At 41.9% G+C, this 19942-nt stretch overlaps 1 protein-coding gene across 1 annotated transcript in view; it reads left to right on the top strand.

The window, feature by feature from the left end:
* The window catches only part of LOC129698139 (protein THEM6-like), a 30598-nt gene that overhangs the window by 7705 nt on the left and 2951 nt on the right, over nt 1–19942 (top strand). The window contains exon 3 of the mRNA XM_055637043.1: nt 8845–8977. Coding sequence (XP_055493018.1) covers nt 8845–8977 — 133 coding nt within the window. The remainder of the gene's footprint in view (nt 1–8844; nt 8978–19942) is intronic.

Raw genomic sequence — 19942 nt, 5'->3', positions numbered from 1 at the left:
CTGCCTGGTGGCGTGGCTTTCTTGCCGGGGTTACTAAAGCCTGGGCGCTGAGCCTGGTTCTGAGGGCGCCGAAGGCTGATGCTCCTCCAGGGCACGCAAGAAGGGAGAGGAGCGACAACCTCAAGATCCTGGGGAGGTGAGGAGGGAGATGGGGGGGATTGAGGGAGAGGAGGGGGTAGGGAGGGAGGGTAAATTGGGGGAGGTGTGGAGAGGGAAAGGGGGGGATATAGAGGGAGAGGACCTATGGAGGGAGTGACAGGGTAGGGGCAAGGAGAGGTAAGGGAGGGCTTGTGGAAAGTTAGGATGAGAGGGGAAAGAAGAAGAAGAGGAGGAGGAGGCGAGGGCTAGCGGGGGGGGAGTAGGGGGAGGTAGGGAGTGGGGAATAGAGGGAGAGGGCAGTGGGGAGGTCAGGAGGGATGGTGGGGGGGTTAGGGGAAGGTGAGGATAGGAGGGGGTAGAGTGAGGAGTTATAGAGGGAGCGAGTGACGGGGTCGGGGAATGGAGAGGGAGGGATTGGGGAGGGGAAAGAAGAAGGGGAGGGAGTGTTGGGGAATGAGAGGAAGTGAGCCGTGCCTGCGCAGTTGGGGGCTGTGCATGAGTGGTGGAATATTGCCTTGGGGGAACAGGTGAGTGGTGGAATATTGCGTTGGGGGAGCAGACCCAACGGGTCTGCACTTGGTCTAGTGCTTTCTGAAAGTCCAGGTACACTACATCCACTGGCTCTCCCTTGCCCATTTTCCTAGTTACATCCTCAAAAAATTCCAGAAGATTAGTTAAGCATGATTTCCCCTTCGTAAATCCATGCTCTCGGACTGATCGTGTACTGCTATCCAAATGTGCCGCTATTTCATATTTTATAATTGACTCCAGCATCTTCCCCACCACCGATGTCAGGCAGGCTAACTGGTCTATAATTCCCTGTTTTCTCTCTCCCACCTTTCTTAAAAAGTGGGATAACATTAGCTATCCTCCTATCCACAAGAACTGATCCGGAATCTATAGAGCATTGGAAAATGATCACCAATGCTTCCATGATTTCTAGAGCCACTTTCTTAAGTACCCTGGGATGCAGACCATTAGACCCTGGGGATTTATCAGCCTACAGTCCCATCAATCTACTCAACACCATTTTCAGCCTAATGTGAATTTCCTTCAGTTCCTCCATCATCTTAGATCCTCTGGCCGTTAGTACATCAGGGAGATTGTTTGCGTCTTCTTTAGTGAAGACGGATCTGAGTACCTTGTGTTTAAGAAGGAACTACAGATGCTGGAAAATCGAAGGTACACAAAAAAGCTGGAGAAACTCAGCGGGTGCAGCAGCATCGATGGAGCGAAGGAAATAGGCAACGTTTCGGGCAAAAACCCTTCTTCACTACAGAACAGATCTAAAGTACCTGTTCAACTCATCTGCCATTTCGTCCAACTAGAGTTCTGATCTTCACACACTCTTTTTCCTGCTATCGACTGGTGTGGGAATATTGATTGGCTGCTACCTACTGGCCACTTATGACATATTTATTCTTTATCGCGCTATTAAAATCTAGGTAGCTAGGTTCCAATACAGTTTGTGTTGGGTGGCAAACTTCATCAGTCTGCATTTTATTAGTGAGCTAAATTGGCCATCCAGCAGATTCCGCAAAACTTTGATTTGTAATTCTTGTTTGTTTTGTTTAACCATTTGGGCGACAAGAGAATAATTCTTAATACCATCTCTGACGGGTTTCTCACCAAGTCTCAGGTCATCCTGACTTGGAAATGTACCACCATTTCATCATTGGGTTTAAATCCTGGATCTCCATATCCAATAGCATTGTTGTAATACCTTCACTCAAAGACTGCAATGGTTCAAGAAAGTACTCACACAATGTATTTCAGGGCAATTAGTGATGAGTAATAAAAATTGTTCATGCCAGTGATACATCTTCAAAAAAAAATCTAATGCATTTTTCAAAGATTTAAGGGAAGTATCTTTTATCTCTAGTGCTGGGCATAAGGCCTATATATATAATGAATTGTAGTTTACAAAATTGCAGAAAACTGCTTATGAAATAGCTCGCATAGGATAAGAAAGTTGCGGAAGAGATCTTTCCCTCGCCTTGCTGAGTATAATTAGAATACTTTGGCTCGAGGTCTCTTGCAATTTAAATTGTATTTTGCTTCAATTTTATAAAATGGTGACTATTCTTGAAAGACACCATGTTAGGGTATGCTCTGACTAAATACTTGTGCAATCCTAAATGCTTGGATGAAAAGTATTTTAAATGAATAGTTCCTTGTTCTTAGGTAGACACACAATGCTGGAGTAACTCAGCGAGAAGGAATGGGTGACGTTTCGGGTCGAGACCTTCTCTCCAGAGATGCTGCCTGTCCCGCTGAGTTACTCCAGCATTTTGTGTCTACCTTTGATTTAAACCAGCATCTGCAGTTCCTACACAGTTCCTTGTTCTTGTTGGTCTTACTTTAACAGAATTGTTGTTTTCATTATTTCAGTGTCGTAAGAATGATTTTCTAAATTTCATGGTGTTGTTCTTTGGAGTTTTACTAATTTACCTGGTCAATAAAATAAAAAAAATTAAAAAACTGCCTCAATTCATTTCATATATAAACCTTATGTCCAGCAAGCAGAGGTAAAAAATAATTAATATTCTGTTATATTTTTACTGGTAACAACAGTATTTATTACTCATCACTAATTGACCTGAAATAATTTGGCCATTGTTGTGGGCTTAACTGATGTTGGTAAAGCAAAACATTAGATCTATATTTCCATGAAAATCTGAATATAAAATGGTTGACTCCGTAACCTCTAAGGCAGCAAGATTTTGTTTGTATAAAATTACTATTGGAGAATATATTCTGTGGCTAAGAATCATATGAACCCGCCACTCGAAATTTTAGGAAGCTGTGCCATGTGCTGACGAAAAGGTATTTTGCCTGAATGTATTTTGATTTTTGCAGCTATATGGCTGGAGAAAGTATCTCTTAGATTTTGACTAATGTCTGTCCCGTTTTTTTCCCCCCCCCCCCCCCCCCCCCTCCTCCTCCTCCTTGTCTGTTTTGTGCTCTATATTCATGTATCTTCAATGTGCAATATCTGGCTTAAAGTAAAACATTTATCCAATTTTCATTCACTGGTTTGCTTGTGTTGTGCAATTTTAAAGCACAAAATGTTTTAGGACTTTTTAATTAAGTTTATTGTCATTACTTGTCATTAAATGTGCTGTGCTGCTTTGTGTTGGAAGAAAGGGAACTTAGCCTGCAGTCTATTTAAAAACTGCCAATTCCAGTTGTCACATGCAGCCAAAGCATAAAAACTCTTTTCCCCCATAGGAAGAGAGGGAAAAAAGCATGTCAGTTTTGTGACTGAGGCCAAAGATCAGATTCATTTCCCACACTCAACAAATTAATTTAAGGAGATGAGAGAAAAGAAAATCAAGAAGAGAAGCAAAAATTGACTATGTTAAAAAGAAAAATGTATAATTTGGATCTGGAGTTTATTTTTACAGGAAGTAGCAGAGATCAGTAGCTTTTGTAATGAATGGGTTGGTAAGGGGAAAGTGTAGAATTAAAGACATTTATAACTAGTACTGGATCATGATTTGTCCAAATATAAAAGCCAAAGTGCAAAAGAGATGACCGGTTCTTAAGCCTCCATGATGTGATGCCCCAAGGAAGCAGTAGTAGTTTGTAATTTGGACAAATCATGATCCAGTACCAGTTATACTAGTAGCATGGACTTTGTAATTAAACTTCCAGCCATGCAGTAAGAGTTAAGAGCATTGCGTAGTGTCAGGATCCCTATTGGTACTATATGATAGCTGTGTGAGCACAATGTATTTTATAACTGACGACAGATAAATTATCACTCGGAACCTGACAAAGATGATTATTGATCCAGTAAAATGTGACAGACCATAGAGTCATTAGTTTAGTTGTGCCGTCGGCAACTGAAATAATATTTTTAGACTTTAGAGATACAATGGGGAAACAGGTTCTTCGGCCCACCAATTCCACGCCGACCAGCACAGCACTATCCCACACATTAGGGACAATTTACAATATACAGAAGCCAATTTAACCTACAAACCTGCGGGTCTTTGGTATGTGGGAGGAAACCGGAGCACTGGGAGAAAACCCACCTTACCTAAAGTAAAGTCTAATGTCTACTTTGATAATTTGAAGTAGTATGTCTATCAGGGATCGACAGCCGGTGGCGCTGTTGCTAGCTGCCTCCGCCCACGGTCTGGCATTCTTTTTTTATTTTGTTATGTTTAGAGTGTTTTTTTGTTTTTTTCAGTATTTTATGTGGGGGGGGGGGGGGGGAAGCGGGTATGGTAAGGGGGAAACCGTCCTTCAGTCGCTTCCTGGCGAGGATGTGGCTATTATCCGAGACACGTCCTCACCCCCCTCCCCCCGCCCCCTCACCCCCGCGGCCTACCAGCTGGATTGGCGTGGCCTTTCCTGCCGGGACAGGACTAGAGCTTCAGCAGCGGAGGTGAGGCGCTGGAAAAATCGCGGAGCGGGCGAGGCCTTCCTGGGATCGCCGCATGGAGCTCCGGAGTGCTGGGCCTCTGCTCCAGCATCGCGGAGCTCCCAAAGCGGGTGGCGCTGACAGGGCTCTCACTTAACTTTTTTTCTCTGTTGCCAGCCGGGCAACCTAGGCAGCTTTTCAGGTTGCCTAAATGACAGTTTACGTGGTCGTTTAAGACGGCTTGCATGACGCGTTGCGATAATGTGCTTGGACGAAGTGCGTAGTTACCATTTAGAATTATGGTCAATGAAGCATTCAAATATTATTTCTGCTTCAAATAAAGTCTCAAACTAAACATATTCACCAATCAAGACATGATATATACCACAATGACATGCAACAAAATTACAATACAGTATCTCAACTCTTTTTACACGTTGCAATGAATGCAATTTCTATTATTTCTTTCCACTTCCAAACAAAAATCTGGTTGGATTATTCAACGTATGATCAACCTCGGTGAGACCAAGTGCGGGCTTGGCGATTGCTTCGCACAACACCTCCACTCAGTTCGCAATAACCAGCCTTATCTCCCGGTGGCTCAGCACTTCAACTCCCCCTCCCATTCCGAATCCGACCTTTCTGCCCTGGGCCTCCTCCATGGCTAGAGTGAGGCCCACCGCAAATTGGAGGAAGAGCACCTTATATTTCGCTTGGGTAGTTTACACCCCAGCGGTATGAACATTGGCTTCTCACATTTCAGGTAGTGCTTGCTTTCTCCCTCCTTCCCCTCCCATTCCCAGCTCTCCCACGGCCTACTGTCTCCGCCTCTTCCTTTCTTTTTCCGGCTGCTCCCCTCCCGACATTAGTCTGAAGAAGGGTCTCGACCAGAAACTTTGCCTATTCCTTCGGCCCACAGATGCTGCCTCACCCGCTGATTTTCTCCAGCTTTGTCTACCAACGGGATCCCACCACTGGCCTCATCTTCCCACCTCCTCCCCTGTCGGCTTTCCGCAGAGACCACTCCCTCCATAACTCCCTGGTCAATTCATCCCTTCCCACCCCCACTTTACCTTGCAACTGCAGGAAATGCTACACTTGTCGCTTTACCTACCCGTTGACTCCATTCAAGGACCCAAGCAGTTGTTCCAGGTGTGGCAGTGGTTCACCTGCTGCAAGGATTTCAATGTTCTAAGTGGGACGTGAGAGAATAAAACACTCTTGACTTGCGTCACTGATGTGTGGGATTGAACTAATGTTTGGGTGATCGGTGGATGGCATGGACACTGGGCCGAAGGGGCTGTTTCCACGCTGCTTCTTTAAATTAAACTAAAAACACTAAAACAAGCAGTTTCTAAAGAAGGGTCACTACCCGAAACATCACCCAATTTCTTCTATCCAGAAATGCTGGCTGCTCCATGGAGTTTGCCCCCCCCCCCCCCCCCCCCCCCCGCTCAATTATTTTTGCATGGACCAGTCTTCACCCTACCATAGTTACCCAACCAGACGCAACTAAACTTAAGGCAGCTCTTTTTTCCCCAAAAATCCTTTTTTGCTAGTCCAAATCAAGAGTCAAGAGGATAGATAGGACAATGAAATTATTGCTTGCTGCAGCACAACATAATATATAACGGGTATGGTGAGAAGGCAGGTACGGGATACTGGGTTGGATGATCAGCCATGATCATATTGAATGGCCATATTGAATTCGAAGGGCCGAATGGCCTACTCCTGCACCTAATTTCTATGTTTCTATAATACAGAACAGGAGATAAAAGTTCAGTGTGTTTATATACCATAGACCATATGTTTACACAATAAATAAACAGATAATGTGCATTTGGAGTTTGGTGGTGGAAGGTCCATTCCAGTTTAAATTCCATTTGGAATATTTTTGGAGAACCAGGAAACCAAGAAGCAAGAGTTACTCCAGCTCCAGGGAGTGATTCTGCGTTGGTTTTCAGCGGTCGCCCACAATGGTGGTTTTCAACAGATCTCCCACAATGCAAAGGGAGGGAGAACGTGCCCGGCGCCGGCCAGTTGCCATGGAAGTGCGCATGTGCAGGGCGGCTGATGATGTGCTGGCCGTGGTTGTGCGCATGTGCAGGGGGGGGATGTGCGGGCAGTGCGCATGTGTAAGGTGGCCGGCCATGCCAGCGGATGAGGAGCGAGCTGAGACCCGGTGGCCTGATCACGGATGGTGGGCGGAGAGATAGAGGGAGGGCCCCCCGCTCAGAGTTGAACGATAAGTGGCCTGGGTGCTTGCCAAGCCGGGCAAAATGGCAGGCTTTTAGGTTGCCCGGCGGGACTTTAGGTCGCCATTGGCACCCGGGCAACCGTTAATTTCGAGCCCTGGCTGACTAACATCGCGGAGTCCTGGGACCCTTAGCCGGGGGTCACCAGCGCGAATCTCCGCTCAGCGCAGATGTGGACATCGGGAGCCGCGGACTCCGGTGGAAGGTGGCTGACGAGAGGTTTCCGGTGAGAGGGCCTGAACATTGGGCTGCCCGTAGCGGCGACTATGGGGTGCTCGGGAAGCCCCGACCACGGGTGAACATTGGGGAACATCGGCGAGGAGGTTGACTGGACTTTGGTTCCTTCCCTCACTGTGGGGAACTTTGGTGCTGCTGTGGGGATGTTTGTGTTGTGGACTACTGCATTTGTGTTTTTTTTTTTTTTAATTCGTATGACTAAGGGGAAAAATAACTTTGTTGTCTCTTAGACAATGACAATAAATTAAATCATATCAAATTAAATCTCACTTATTACTGAGCAGCCAGGCATTTTAAAAACACTGACGAAGTGATCCACCATTGTTGTTTCTCAAGGTGGCAAAGCGAATTAAGATGGGTAAAACTTGTGGGAACATTTGCATGGAGGGTGAGGCTGCAAAATTGTAGGAGGCAGGGAGGGGAATGAAAATGAAAGTTAAAAGGGGAGGGATTCTCTTGGTGAAATTTTGCTGGATGGCAATTAGCGTCTAGGGTTCAAAGTTAAACAGTGGTGATCTTTGGCTTACTTCATGAACCACATGCAAATTGGCATAGTTTATTATAGTTTTATTATGTGTACTGATATAGCAAAGATCTTTGTTTTGCATGCTATCATAATACGCACAGGAACATGTGTCAGGTGGTACAAAAGAGAATATAGAGTGCAGAATATAGTTGCAGCTTCAGAGAAAGTGCAGATTTAATTTTTTTTTTTAAACCAAAGATCACAATTGGAATATCCTTGGCATATGAGAGGAACATTCAAGAGTCCGATAACAGCATGGATGAAGCTATTCTTGAACCTAATGGTAGGTGCTTTTAAGCTTTTCATCTCCTGTCAGATGGGAGAAGAGAGAATGACCAGGTGTCCAGCATTCCTTGATTTTATTGGCTGCTTTCCTGAGGAAATGAAATATAGATGAAGTTGATTGGGGAGGGAGAAGGCTGATTTTGTGTGATGGACTGGACTACATTCACAACTCTGCAATTTCTTGTGGTCTTAGAGCTGTTCTTAAGTGGTTGGACAGGCTAGATGCAGGAAGATTGTTCCCGATGTTAGGGAAGTCCAGGACAAGGGGTCACAGCTTAAGGATAAGGGGGAAATCCTTTAAAACCGAGATGAGAAGAACTTTTTTCACACAGAGAGTGGTGAATCTCTGGAACTCTCTGCCACAGAGGGTAGTTGAGGCCAGTTCATTGGCTATATTTAAGAGGGAGTTAGATGTGGCCCTTGTGGCTAAGGGGATCAGGGGGTATGGAGAGAAGGCAGGTACGGGATACTGAGTTGGATGATCAGCCATGATCATATTGAATGGCGGTGCAGGCTCGAAGGGCCGAATGGCCTACTCCTGCACCTAATTTCTATGTTCCTATACCAAGCTGTGGTGCACCTGGATAGGATGCTTTCCATGGTGCATTTGTAGAGATTGGTAAAGAAGGGAATGGACAGATAGTGTTTTGGGTCAGGATTGAAGAAGGGTCCCGACCTGAAACATCGCCTGTTCATTCCCTCCGCAAGTGTGACCTGACCCATGGCATTCCTCCAGCATTTTGTGTTTTGCTCAGTATTCCACCTGTCCTTTTACTATTTTGAAGTCTAATCACATGAGATAAACCACAGGCGCTTTCACAAAGTTCTTGTTCATTATAGTTGATTATTCTTCAATTGTCTGTTTCCTTTATTTTCTTCTAGTCTAGCCAAGGTTATTCGTAAAATGTCTGGATTATTCAGGATGCATCCCTTTGAAAAAAATGTATTTGAATCTTAGTATTTGAAATTGTTGAGATCAACATTTAACCCGGAATTTTGCACATATATGAATAAAGATGGGATGCTCTTACCATGTTCTGGAGACTGTAATGGTATTTTGTGTTTTTCAGGTTGTCCCTTTATATCCGCAATGGTCTGTTACATACAACAAGGAAGTTAAAAGCTAATATGGTGGTCGGTGCTGCAACCATACGGTATAGACGATCTCTGCATTTGTTTGAGCAATTCAGGATTAGGTCTAGAGTAAGTTGGTACTTTGTGTACATGGGACAACAAATAATTGGGCAGGGTTGCCATTTTTTATTTTCATAGTTGATAAGTAATTAAGTGGCAGACTAAAAAATGGGTGAGTGAGCAGAGATCAATAGAAGTTTGAAATACAAACATTGCTGGAAACATTCAGCAGAAATGTTAATCACAAAAACTGAAACAGTAAACTGTTCAGGTTCAAGACCCTTCGGCAGAATTGGACCAATGCCTGTGACATTAACTCTATGTCTCTCCATGTTTAGTTTATTATTAGCATGTGTACTGAGGCACAGTGAAAAACGTATTTGCATGCTAACAAAACTGATCAGATATACTATTGGCAAACTCAAGTACAGTAGATGGATCAAAGATAGCTGCTACATTACTTGTAGGGTGTTTTTATTTCATATTTCCAGCACCTGCAGTTTTTGTTCCAATCTAATGGGCGTTATTAGATTCCCATTAAATAGATTTGGGAGGATGGAGACAACAAATTTAAATGTTATGAATGTCAGAAAGTTATTTTCCTTGCCAGCATAAACTCCAAACTCCCATTTCCTTGAATTCCTTCGAGCAAAAGTTATACTGGTTTCCTATTAGAATGGAAATCCTTCCTGACAAAATATAAGGACTGCACAAATTGTGTGTGTTTAGAAGGTTCGAAAAGGAATTTCCTCAGATATTTTTCCCCCAAACTGATTTGTCATCTTTATCTGGCTTTTACCCTGATATAAATGGTGATTCATTATGTTTTACAGTTAAACATGGCAGATTAGATGAATCAGAGAAGCTAGCCAAGTTGATATTGTATGTTCAATATTTCATAGTGTTCAAGCTAAATCAGGATATTTGCTTTTGGATAAGTGCTTCATAATGCATTTATTTCTGTATACTTTCTGTTATATACTTACCTGATAAGCTTGTTGTAAAAGTGATTTATCCCTTGTACAGGCTTGTTCAGTACAATGCAAGGATAACCAGAAGAAAATCACTCTTAGCTTAGAAATCTATTGCAAATGTAATGAAAATGTTGTATTCCTGTCACTGAAGAAGCTTTGTGTGAATGTACTTTCAAAGAACTAACCAAGGTTTCAGGAAGCCACGCAGGTTATGAAATTTTGATTTGATATCCATTGGAATTATGAGTGCACATATACATACAACCCTGTCACTGTTGGTGAAGAATACGAGGTGTTCTCTTTCAAGCATATAATGGGTATATTGGACAACAGTAGGAATATGTGGAATCAGAATTGATTACCTTTTCTTTGTGATGGCAAATCAAAATTGAGATTTTAGTGTAATCTTACACCAAAGTCAGTACAAGATTTCAGGCTGGTGGTTGACTGCTCTTTCACCCTGTCTGTTGACTCACTTATCCCTGTTTCTGTGATCCATTGTAAAATGCATAATGTACCCTACAAGTAAGATGTGGACATGTTTAAGATAATCTGACTAAAACAGTTACAGTTTAATTGTTCAATTAATAAAGTTTCTAAACTGAAAGGTGTTTTTGAATATCCAGATCAGGCAAAAAGGCTCAGTGATTTTATTTTTAGTTGTAAATACATTTGACACCTTACTGCATGACATCTTAGGTGTGATGACTATGCTCAGAAGTTCTATTGGGTGGATTTATCATAAGAACAAATGTTTATTTAGAGCCTTTTCATTTCTCCCTGGACATTTCCATATTTTCTATATCCTACGTTACCCATATAATAAATTGGAAACCCAGTCCATGTTTCTGGTTAGGGGAATGTAATTTTAGACCTATAAGATAACTGAGCAGCTGATCTTTTGATTATGTTAAATTAGTGGGGGATTAATGTGAGTAACTGAACACGCAGAAGTTGTCCACATTTCAATCAGAACACCTGACTAGAGAAACTGCAGCTTATTTTGTGTCTTATCCAAAATGCAGTTCAGTCATTGTGTTTCTATTCCTTGGTTGTCTCCTGATTAACTTAAACTGAGTTTGCATAATTTACCATTTTACAAAAGTTCATAATCCATGAACATACCATGATCCACACAAATGTGTAAGTATTAAGTACAGGACTTCATAGCATCTGTCAATACATTGAATAGCTTTACCTGTCTGATCTCGGATGTGCTGCATCACAATATAATGCATAATCTCATGAGTACAGGGCAAGGTTGCAGTTGTGAGGTTCAAGGAAACGTTCAATTCAGTTATAGCTCCCATGCTGTGTCATATGTATGTAAAAAAACAAACACTAATAATTGCATCTGAATGTGCTAATTTTGTGCGTGGTGGTGGTGGTGTGTGGGTGGGTGTGTGTTAGGAGGAGTCTGTGATACGGGCTGAATAGGAAGAGTCTGAGATACGGGAGAAGTGGAATTGGTGCGGAGATGTGGCGAGGTGGGAGTTAAGTACTCTTGGCAGCAGTATCATGAATAATTGAGCCATTGGGAGGAGAAATGCATTCAAAATGAGTATTGTTCATGGATTTCAAATGTGACCACTCTAGCATCTCATCTGGGTTTTTTGTCTACCTTCGATTTTTCCAGCATCTGCAGTTCTTTCTTAAACAACTTGCATCTCATCTGTTCCTTTCAATGGATCTTGGTCTCCCATCTCAAAGAGTAGGTTGCAGATTTTGCAAGTACTGATTCCATTCCGACTTACAAAATGAATGCACCACATTCTTCCACCAACAGTAACATACCCATATCCATAACTGCTTCAGCCAGGCATTACATAAAAAAGCAGTAAACAGGAGCCCTTCTATTTGTTTCAGGCCCATCATGGCTGATCAGTCACTTCACTGCCCTGTTCTTGCATTGTCGCCATGTGTTTACCATTTAAAAAATGTTTTCCTTTCCCTTATATAATGTTATGAATGTTTATTACATTAAATGTTGTAAGGAGTTCTCTCAGGCAGAAATTTGGACAGAAAGAATCTAATCTTTGGCTGGACAATGCATTCACAGTTCCAATGAGCATCAAATAGAAATGTCATCACATTATGGCTTTCTGAAACACTGATTAGTTATTTGATATTATGTTCATACAGCTATAGCTTCTACAATGAAAGAAATACAATCATTATTACATTTTCAGTAGATACTAAGCTAAATGTGATCTCATTCTGACCATGCTTGTATTGTACTGAACAATGAGCCTGACTTCTATTGTGTAAGGTGTGAAATTTTCTTTAACAAGTTTTTCAGATGAGTCATTACTGGAAGTAACAGAATCAAATCTTGGTTCACGGTCTTGTCAGACTGGCCAAAAATAACTAAATTGTTAGTCTTTCATCTTGATCCTACCATTTGATTTGAAATCTCATTGAAAAGGAACATTACAGAGATGAACATTTTATTGTCCCTGTCTCTGTTTTGGTTACAATCTTCTAAAAAACATGCTTTGTAATGGCAGTTCATTCGCGTACAGGTTGTACATGCTCTGCTTGGGGAACAGATAAGGCAATAATAGGGTTTCTGCTCTAGTGCCTAAATTATGCAAATGTATATTTAAATAGCATGGACAGTTATCAGGGAAAGTTCTTGAGCACAAATAACAATTACCTTATTTATAATAAGTGAAATGAAAATTTTCCACCCACAGGCAGACCAAGCAGCACATATCACTGACCAGAACATTTAACATTGACACTTTGACTTCCATCAATTTCATCTCTTTAAATATTTGGTAAAAGAGTTATTTCAGTATCTGATTACAAGGGTAATAATAAAAAATAACATCAATGTAAGTAGGTCATCACAGTGGCACAGCAGTAGAGATGTTGCCTCACAGCACCATAGACCCGTGTTCGATCCTGTCTACGGGTGCCATCTGTGTGGAGTTTGTACGTTCTCCCCTCGTGGGTTTTCTCTGGTTTCCTCCTATATTCCAAAGACATGCAGATTTGTAGTTTCTTTAAATTGTCCCTAGTGTCTAGGATGGCATTGCATAGAACTAGTGAGTGCGTGATCGATGGTCAATATGGACTTTGTTGGCCAAAGAGCTTGTTTTCAAGCTGTGTCTCTAAACTAAACTAGGTGATAAATACTGTGGGTAGATGAAAATGCTGGAGAAACTCAGCAGGTGAGGCAGCATCTATGGAGCAAAGGAAATAGACAATGTTTTGGGCCAAAACTCTTCTTCAGACTGTTTGGGTCTACCCATTCACCCTTCTAAATAATGTGTTTGGGTCTACCCATTCACTCTTGCTACAGCCAGCTGAAGTATATTCATGTAATTGGAGTGCTTTCCCTGCCTAGGTTCTCACGTACACTTCTACTCAGCACTTGCATTTCAACCTCCATATCATCAGCTTGTCTTTCTGCTCGTGAAGCTTTCTTGTCCAAGTGTTTCTGAGATTATTTCCCATCAGTTGTTTCTTCTTATCCATGTGTCCATTACAATTGTTACTGAGCTTTCTTGCTTGCCTACTACCTATTCGGATGCTTCCTGACCAAGGAGTTAACCCAGAGAAAGAAGTGAAGAGTGAAAAATGGAGGACTATTAGTGAAATTTGAAGAAGAATGCACATAGTGTGCCCTCCATAATGTTTGGAACAAAGACCCATCATTTATTTATTTGCCTCTGTACTCTACAATTTCAGATTTGGAATAGAAAAAATCACATGGTTAAAGTGCACATTGTCAGATAGAGATAGAGGTCAAGAAATGGTAGGGAAGTGCGGAAATGGCCTAGGTGTATTTGAGTGCCGGATGGAAGTTAGTGGTGAAGAGGATGAAGTCAGTGAGTTGTGTGTGGGTGCAGGAGGTAGCACCAAAGCAATCGTCGATGTAGCGGAGGTAGAGGTCGGGGATGTAGCCCTGGTACGCCTCGAACAAGGATTGTTCGACGTACCCGACAAAGAGGCAGGCATAGCTGGGGCTCATGCCCATAGCTACGCTTTGTATTTGGAGGAAATGGGAGGAGTCAAACGAGAAGTTATTGATGGTAAGGACCAACTCCGCTAGGCGGAGGAGAGTATCAGTGGACGGGGATAGATTGATTCTCCGGCCGAGGAAGAACCGGAGGGCTTTGAGACCACCCTGGTGGGGGATGGAGGTGTAGAGTGACTGGACATCCATGGTGAAGATGACGGGATGGGGGCCTAGAGAATGGAATGCCCCGAGACGACGGAGAGTGTCTGAGGTGTCTTGAACATAGGTATGGAGGGATTTAACCAGGGGGGATAGGATGGAGTCAAGGTATGTGGAGATAAGTTCAGCTTGCCTGTGAATTGTACTTGTTCATTTTCCACCGATTTCCCCAGATTAAAATGTGTAATATACAATTCTGAGCACTGTAAACTGAATATCCATCAGATTATAACTCAATTAGGAGTTTATCCAGTAAAGCACTACAGGTGAATTACAACTACCATTGCAGCAGGTGCTATTGCGTTCAACTCGAGGCAATGCGTCTCAAAGGCAGGGAGGATAAATGAATCCATAGTTTTTCCCATCAAATGTGATAACAAGTTTCTGCTGTCAGTCAGACTTTGATTTTCATCCACTTTATCTCATGTTGATTCTCTGTGCTTCGTAGCATTGTACTTTCATAAAATTATCAAGTTTATCAGTTTTTAATGCAGTTGCATCGTGTAATTTAAAAATTAACTCCTTAAAAGAGATTTTATCCTCCAGGCTGGAGGGGAAAAATCAAAAAATCACAAACTGCAGATGGTGGGAATCTGAATGGTTGGGTCTGACATGCTGGAAATTCTCAGCACATCAGCCAGAGAGAAGCTGAAGTAATGAAAGGTAATTGAATATAAACGTTTACTCTCTTTCTCTCTTCATGTTACCCAACCTTCTGAAAAAGAAAAGGAATTCCACAGCGGTTTTCTGAAAAGTTAGTCAAGACTGATTTCAAGAATATGTAGCTTTTCACTTTCTATTTTATTGACATTTTAAAATCTGTAATTTTCCTATTCATTCTGCTGTTGGTACACACAATTAGATTGTCCATGTCCTTTCACCTGGCAAGATACTTCGTATTCCATGCATTGAATTAAACCAATACCACTGAACATAACATTGCATCAGCCTCTACCTTTAGTCCATATCCCTGGCTGTTTTTTAAAATTTCCCAATTAGTTTTAGAATCCAGAAAATCTATCTACCTGGGTCTGAATATATCGAACAATTAAACATCCACATTTCTTTATGGAGAACTCTGAAGATACAGAACCTTCTGAAATTCCTTAAAATTCAAAGTATCAATCAATCAAAGACTTTATTATCATTCAAAAATGCACTAATAAATGCAAATCTGAACGAAATTTTGTTGTATCTGGCTCACCGTGCAACATAAAATAACAAAATGATAAAATAGATAAAAAGACAAAATAGATAATTGTGGTGGCACATTACATGGAATTCAAGAGTCTGATGGCTCAGGGGAAGAAGCTGTTGCAAAACCTGGCCGTTCTGCTCCTTGTACTACGATACCTTTTGCCCGAAGGCAGCAGAGTGAACAGTCCACGATGGAGATGGGATCTTTTATAATGCTGTTGGCCTTGGACAAGCAACGTTTGCACGCAATGTCCCGGATTGAAGGAAGAGAAGTCCCGATGGTTTTTTCAACTGTCCTCACCACTCTCTGAACGGACTTTCAGTAACTTCTTCTCCTGACACTGACCCCCTAGTTCTGGACTCTGCAGTCAGAGGAAATAGGATCTACCTTCTGAAAACGATTATTTTTTTTTATTTCGAGCAAGTTGCATCTCATTTTTTTAAATGCCTATATTCTGTACCCATTCCCTCTTCGTTCTATGCCATTCAACCTCATATCCTCGGAATCAATGTTACACCAGGGTCTTAATTTTCTAGCACATTATCAGATTTGAAATATAGACTCCATGACAAATTGAACAGCCTGCTCAGTGCTGATTATTGATTTGTCTCACCAATTCTGTGCTATATTTCAGGCTGTCGCTGTTGATGCCAGTATAGATTTTACATTACAATGGTTGAATGTAAAAAGTGATACCATAATAAAGGTTGAGGGTTGAAGTTAAAGCTTGATTTTGAACTGAAAACCAATCCTGGTCTAGTCTCACTACGATAGGATACCAAAACTATTCTCTTTTAAAATTAGCTTTTAAAGTAAATGATAGCTGACTTTCAGGTCATTTGCATTTTTTTGAAGACCAGCAATATGAAAATCATGTCATTCCTTTGAAAAATTGCAATATTAAGTAGAGTCATTAAGAGCTTTCACCCACAGTTGATTTTTAGATCACCTTGCGTAGCAGATATAGAGCAGCACCAGATAAAACTGTGACATTCATAGTAAACATTGGAGGCAGTGTTCTAGCCAGAACTATACAATCACAAAACTATTGGATCAAATGAAAACTTATTTAGCTTTGACACACTTGCTCTTGAATAGTGATGGCCAATTAAACAGCAACCACCAGGAGGAGGCTCTATTAACATCCCCATCCTTTGACGTTTGAGCACAGTGGGTGAATGCATTTGCAACTATATTCTGCCCCATGAAATGAGTGAATGATTCATTCAGCCACTTATGGTCAAAATCATCACAGAAACAGTCTTCAGTCAGTTTAGTTCATTCTGCCCTTCAACAAATAACTGAATGCATGGGTTACAGCACCGTCCCAGCCATGGTACTAAAGATATGTCTTGAAGAACCAGTCACATCTCAGCCCACTTTTCCTGTACCGCAAAGGCGTTTTGCAAAAAAGTGGGAGTTTTGAGATGCATCCTGTCTACAATGAGCAAGAATGCATCAATGTAATTACTACATCTGTTTACTGTCAAAAATCTTGTGATGGATTATTGCCAACAATGCTATCAAATGGCTCCTGTCAGTATCCTGCTCACTGATGCCCACTTGGCTTCTGTTTGAACCACACAGCCCCAGACTACATCACAACCTTAGTATATAATAAAAAAGCTAAATTCCAGAGGCAAGATGGGACTGATTACACTTAAAGCTATAGCTGATTGTGAATGATTGCAAAGAGACCGACTGATGATTTCAGAGTCCGATTGTAGTTAATGGGAATAAGGGGAAACTGAGCAGGAAGAGCTAAACAACATTCAACTTTGGCCTTACAAGTGTGCAGGCAATGACCACCTCTCATAAAAGAAAGTGCAAGTATCTCCCCAAGATATTCAAAGGAATTACCCATTGTCATATTCCTGCCCTCTTTACCTCTGTCAATATCTTTGAAGGAAGTGATTGAGCCGGGTGCAATGACAACATTTGGAGGACGTGGATATAAATGGAGAGGGTTTAGAGGGATATGGCCCAGGTGCTGGTAAATGGGTCTATTATTGATGGGGCATCTTGGTTGGCATAGACAAATTGGACCAAAGGGCATATTCCTGTGCTATATGACTACGGGGGATGGTGGTGTGACTATGGAATAAAGTTTACCAGAACTTTAACTGAATCAACCACATGAATAGCCATGATATGAGAGGAGATCAGAGGCTCGGTATTGTGTAACATAGACCAGACTTCCCAATGACCATACTAAAGTTGTCAAACAACTTATATTTGCCACAATGAGTACAACTTCAATTACACCCAAAGCAACTTGTTTGATTGGTACACTATCCATTATTTCAAACATTTCCTCCCTCCACCAGTGACTACACCATATTTCCTGCAAAATACACTTTGGACAAAATTTATTCAGCAGCATTTCCCAAATCACCCTGAAAATGAAGGGCAGCAGGCATGTGGAAAGCCACCACCTGCAAGAAGACAGCATCAAGACATGTCACAATTACTATTAACCTGTACCAGCTTACGAAATGATAGGGGCACTAGCTGTTGAAAGGTTTCACAATATAAGGCAAATTTTAATCTAGCTAGTTAAACCAAGTCGAGAATGTTTAATTGTCTTACAGTGCATTCAGAAAGTATACAGACCCCTTCACTTTTTCCACATTTTGTTACGTTACAGCCTTATTTTAAAATGGATTATTTTTTTTTTGTTATCATCAATCTACACACAATACCCCAGAATGAAGAAGCAAAAACAGATGTTTAGAAATTTTTGCAAAGTAATTTAAAAAAAAGAAATATCACATTTACATAATTATTCAGACCCTTTGCTATGACACTCAAAATTGAGCTTAGGTACATCCTGTTTCGATTGATTATCCTAGAGATGATTCTACAACTTGATTGGAGTCCACCCAATTAAATTAATTGGAGGGACACAAAAAAGCTGGAGAAACTCAGCGGGTGCAGCAGCATCTATGGAGCGAAGGAAATAGGCAACGTTTCGGGCCGAAACCCTTCTTCATGTAAATTAATTGGACATGATTTGGAAAGGCACACACTTGTCTAATATAAGGTCCCACAGTTGACGGTGCATGTCAGGTCAAAAACCAAGCCATGAAGACGAAGGAATTGTCCATAGACCTCCGACAGGACAGGATTGTGTCGAGACATAGATCTGGGGAAGAGTATAAAACAATTTCTGCAGCATTGTAAGTCCCGAAGAGCACAGTGGCCTCCGTTAACAACCCGATGGTCACCCCTGACAGCTCCAGAGTTCATCTGTGTAGATGGGAGAACCTTCCAGAAGGACAACTATATCTGCAGCACTCCACCAATCAGACCTTTATGGTAGCGTGGCCAGACGGAAGCCACTCCTCAGTAAAATGCCCATGACAGCCCGCTTGGAGTTTGCCAAAAGGCATGGGAAACAAGATTCTCTGGTCTGATGAAACCAAGAATTAATTTTTTGGCCTGAATGCCAAGCGTCATGTCTGGAGGAAACCAGGCACCGCTCATCATCTGGCCAATACCATACCTACGGTGAAGCATGGTGGTGGCAGCATCATGCTGTTGGAATAGTTTTTCAGCGGCAGGAACTGGAAGAGGGGGAATCAAGGGAAAGATGAACGGAGCAAAGGAAAGAGAGATCCTTGATGAAAACCTGCTCCAGAGCGTTCTGGACCTCAGACTGGGGCGGAGGTTCACCTTCGAACAGGACAACGACCCTAAGGACACTGCCAAGACAACGCAGGAGTGGCTTTGTGACAAGTCTATGAATGTCCTTGAGTGGCCCAGCCAGACTTGAACCCGATCGAACATCTCTGGAGGGACCTGAAAATAGCTGTGCATCGACGCTCCCTCATTCAACCTGATAGAGCCTGAGAGGATCTGCAGAGAAGAATGGGAGAAATTACCCAAATACAGGTGTGCCAAGCTTGTAGCGTCATACCCACGAAGACTTGACGTTGGAATCGCTGCCAAAGGTGCCTCAACAAAGTACTGAGTAAAGGATCTGAATACTTATATTAATGTGATATTTCAGTGATTTCTTTTTAATTACTTTGCAAACATTTCTAAACACCTGTTTTTGCTTTTTTATTTTGGGGGATTGTGTGTAGATTGATGATAAAAAAAAAAGAATGTAATCAATTTTAGAATAAGGCTGTAACGTAACAAAATGTGGAAAAATACTTTCTGAATGCAGTGTATTTACCCGCAACAGAACAATGGAATTCTTACTTGCTCCATCTGAACAGACTCATTAATACAATAACTTGCAAATATATGGGTGTTCAAACTGGATCGACATAGAGTCATACAGCACCGAAATAGACCCTTCTGTCAAACTTGTCCATGTCGACCAAGATGACTGCAGTCCCATTTGCCTGTATTTGGTCCATATGCCTCTTAATCTTTCCTATCCATTGTGTAGAGGGGTAGAGTGCTGACATGAATAGAAAATTGGTTGGCAGACAGGAAACAAAGAGTAGGGATTAACGGGTCCCTTTCAAAATGGCAGGCAGTGACTAGTGAGGTACCGCAAGGCTCAGTGCTGGAACCGCAGCTATTTACAATATACATCAATGATTTAGATGAAGCGATTCAAAGTAACATTAGCTAATTTGCAGATGATACAAAGCTGGGTGGCAGTGTGAACTGTGAGGAGAATGCTATGAGAATGCAGGGTGACTTGGACAGGTTGGGTA

Source organism: Leucoraja erinacea, chromosome 6 (assembly GCF_028641065.1).
Source record: "Leucoraja erinacea ecotype New England chromosome 6, Leri_hhj_1, whole genome shotgun sequence".
Taxonomy (NCBI): domain Eukaryota; kingdom Metazoa; phylum Chordata; class Chondrichthyes; order Rajiformes; family Rajidae; genus Leucoraja; species Leucoraja erinaceus.
This window is presented reverse-complemented; position numbering and strand designations above follow the sequence as displayed.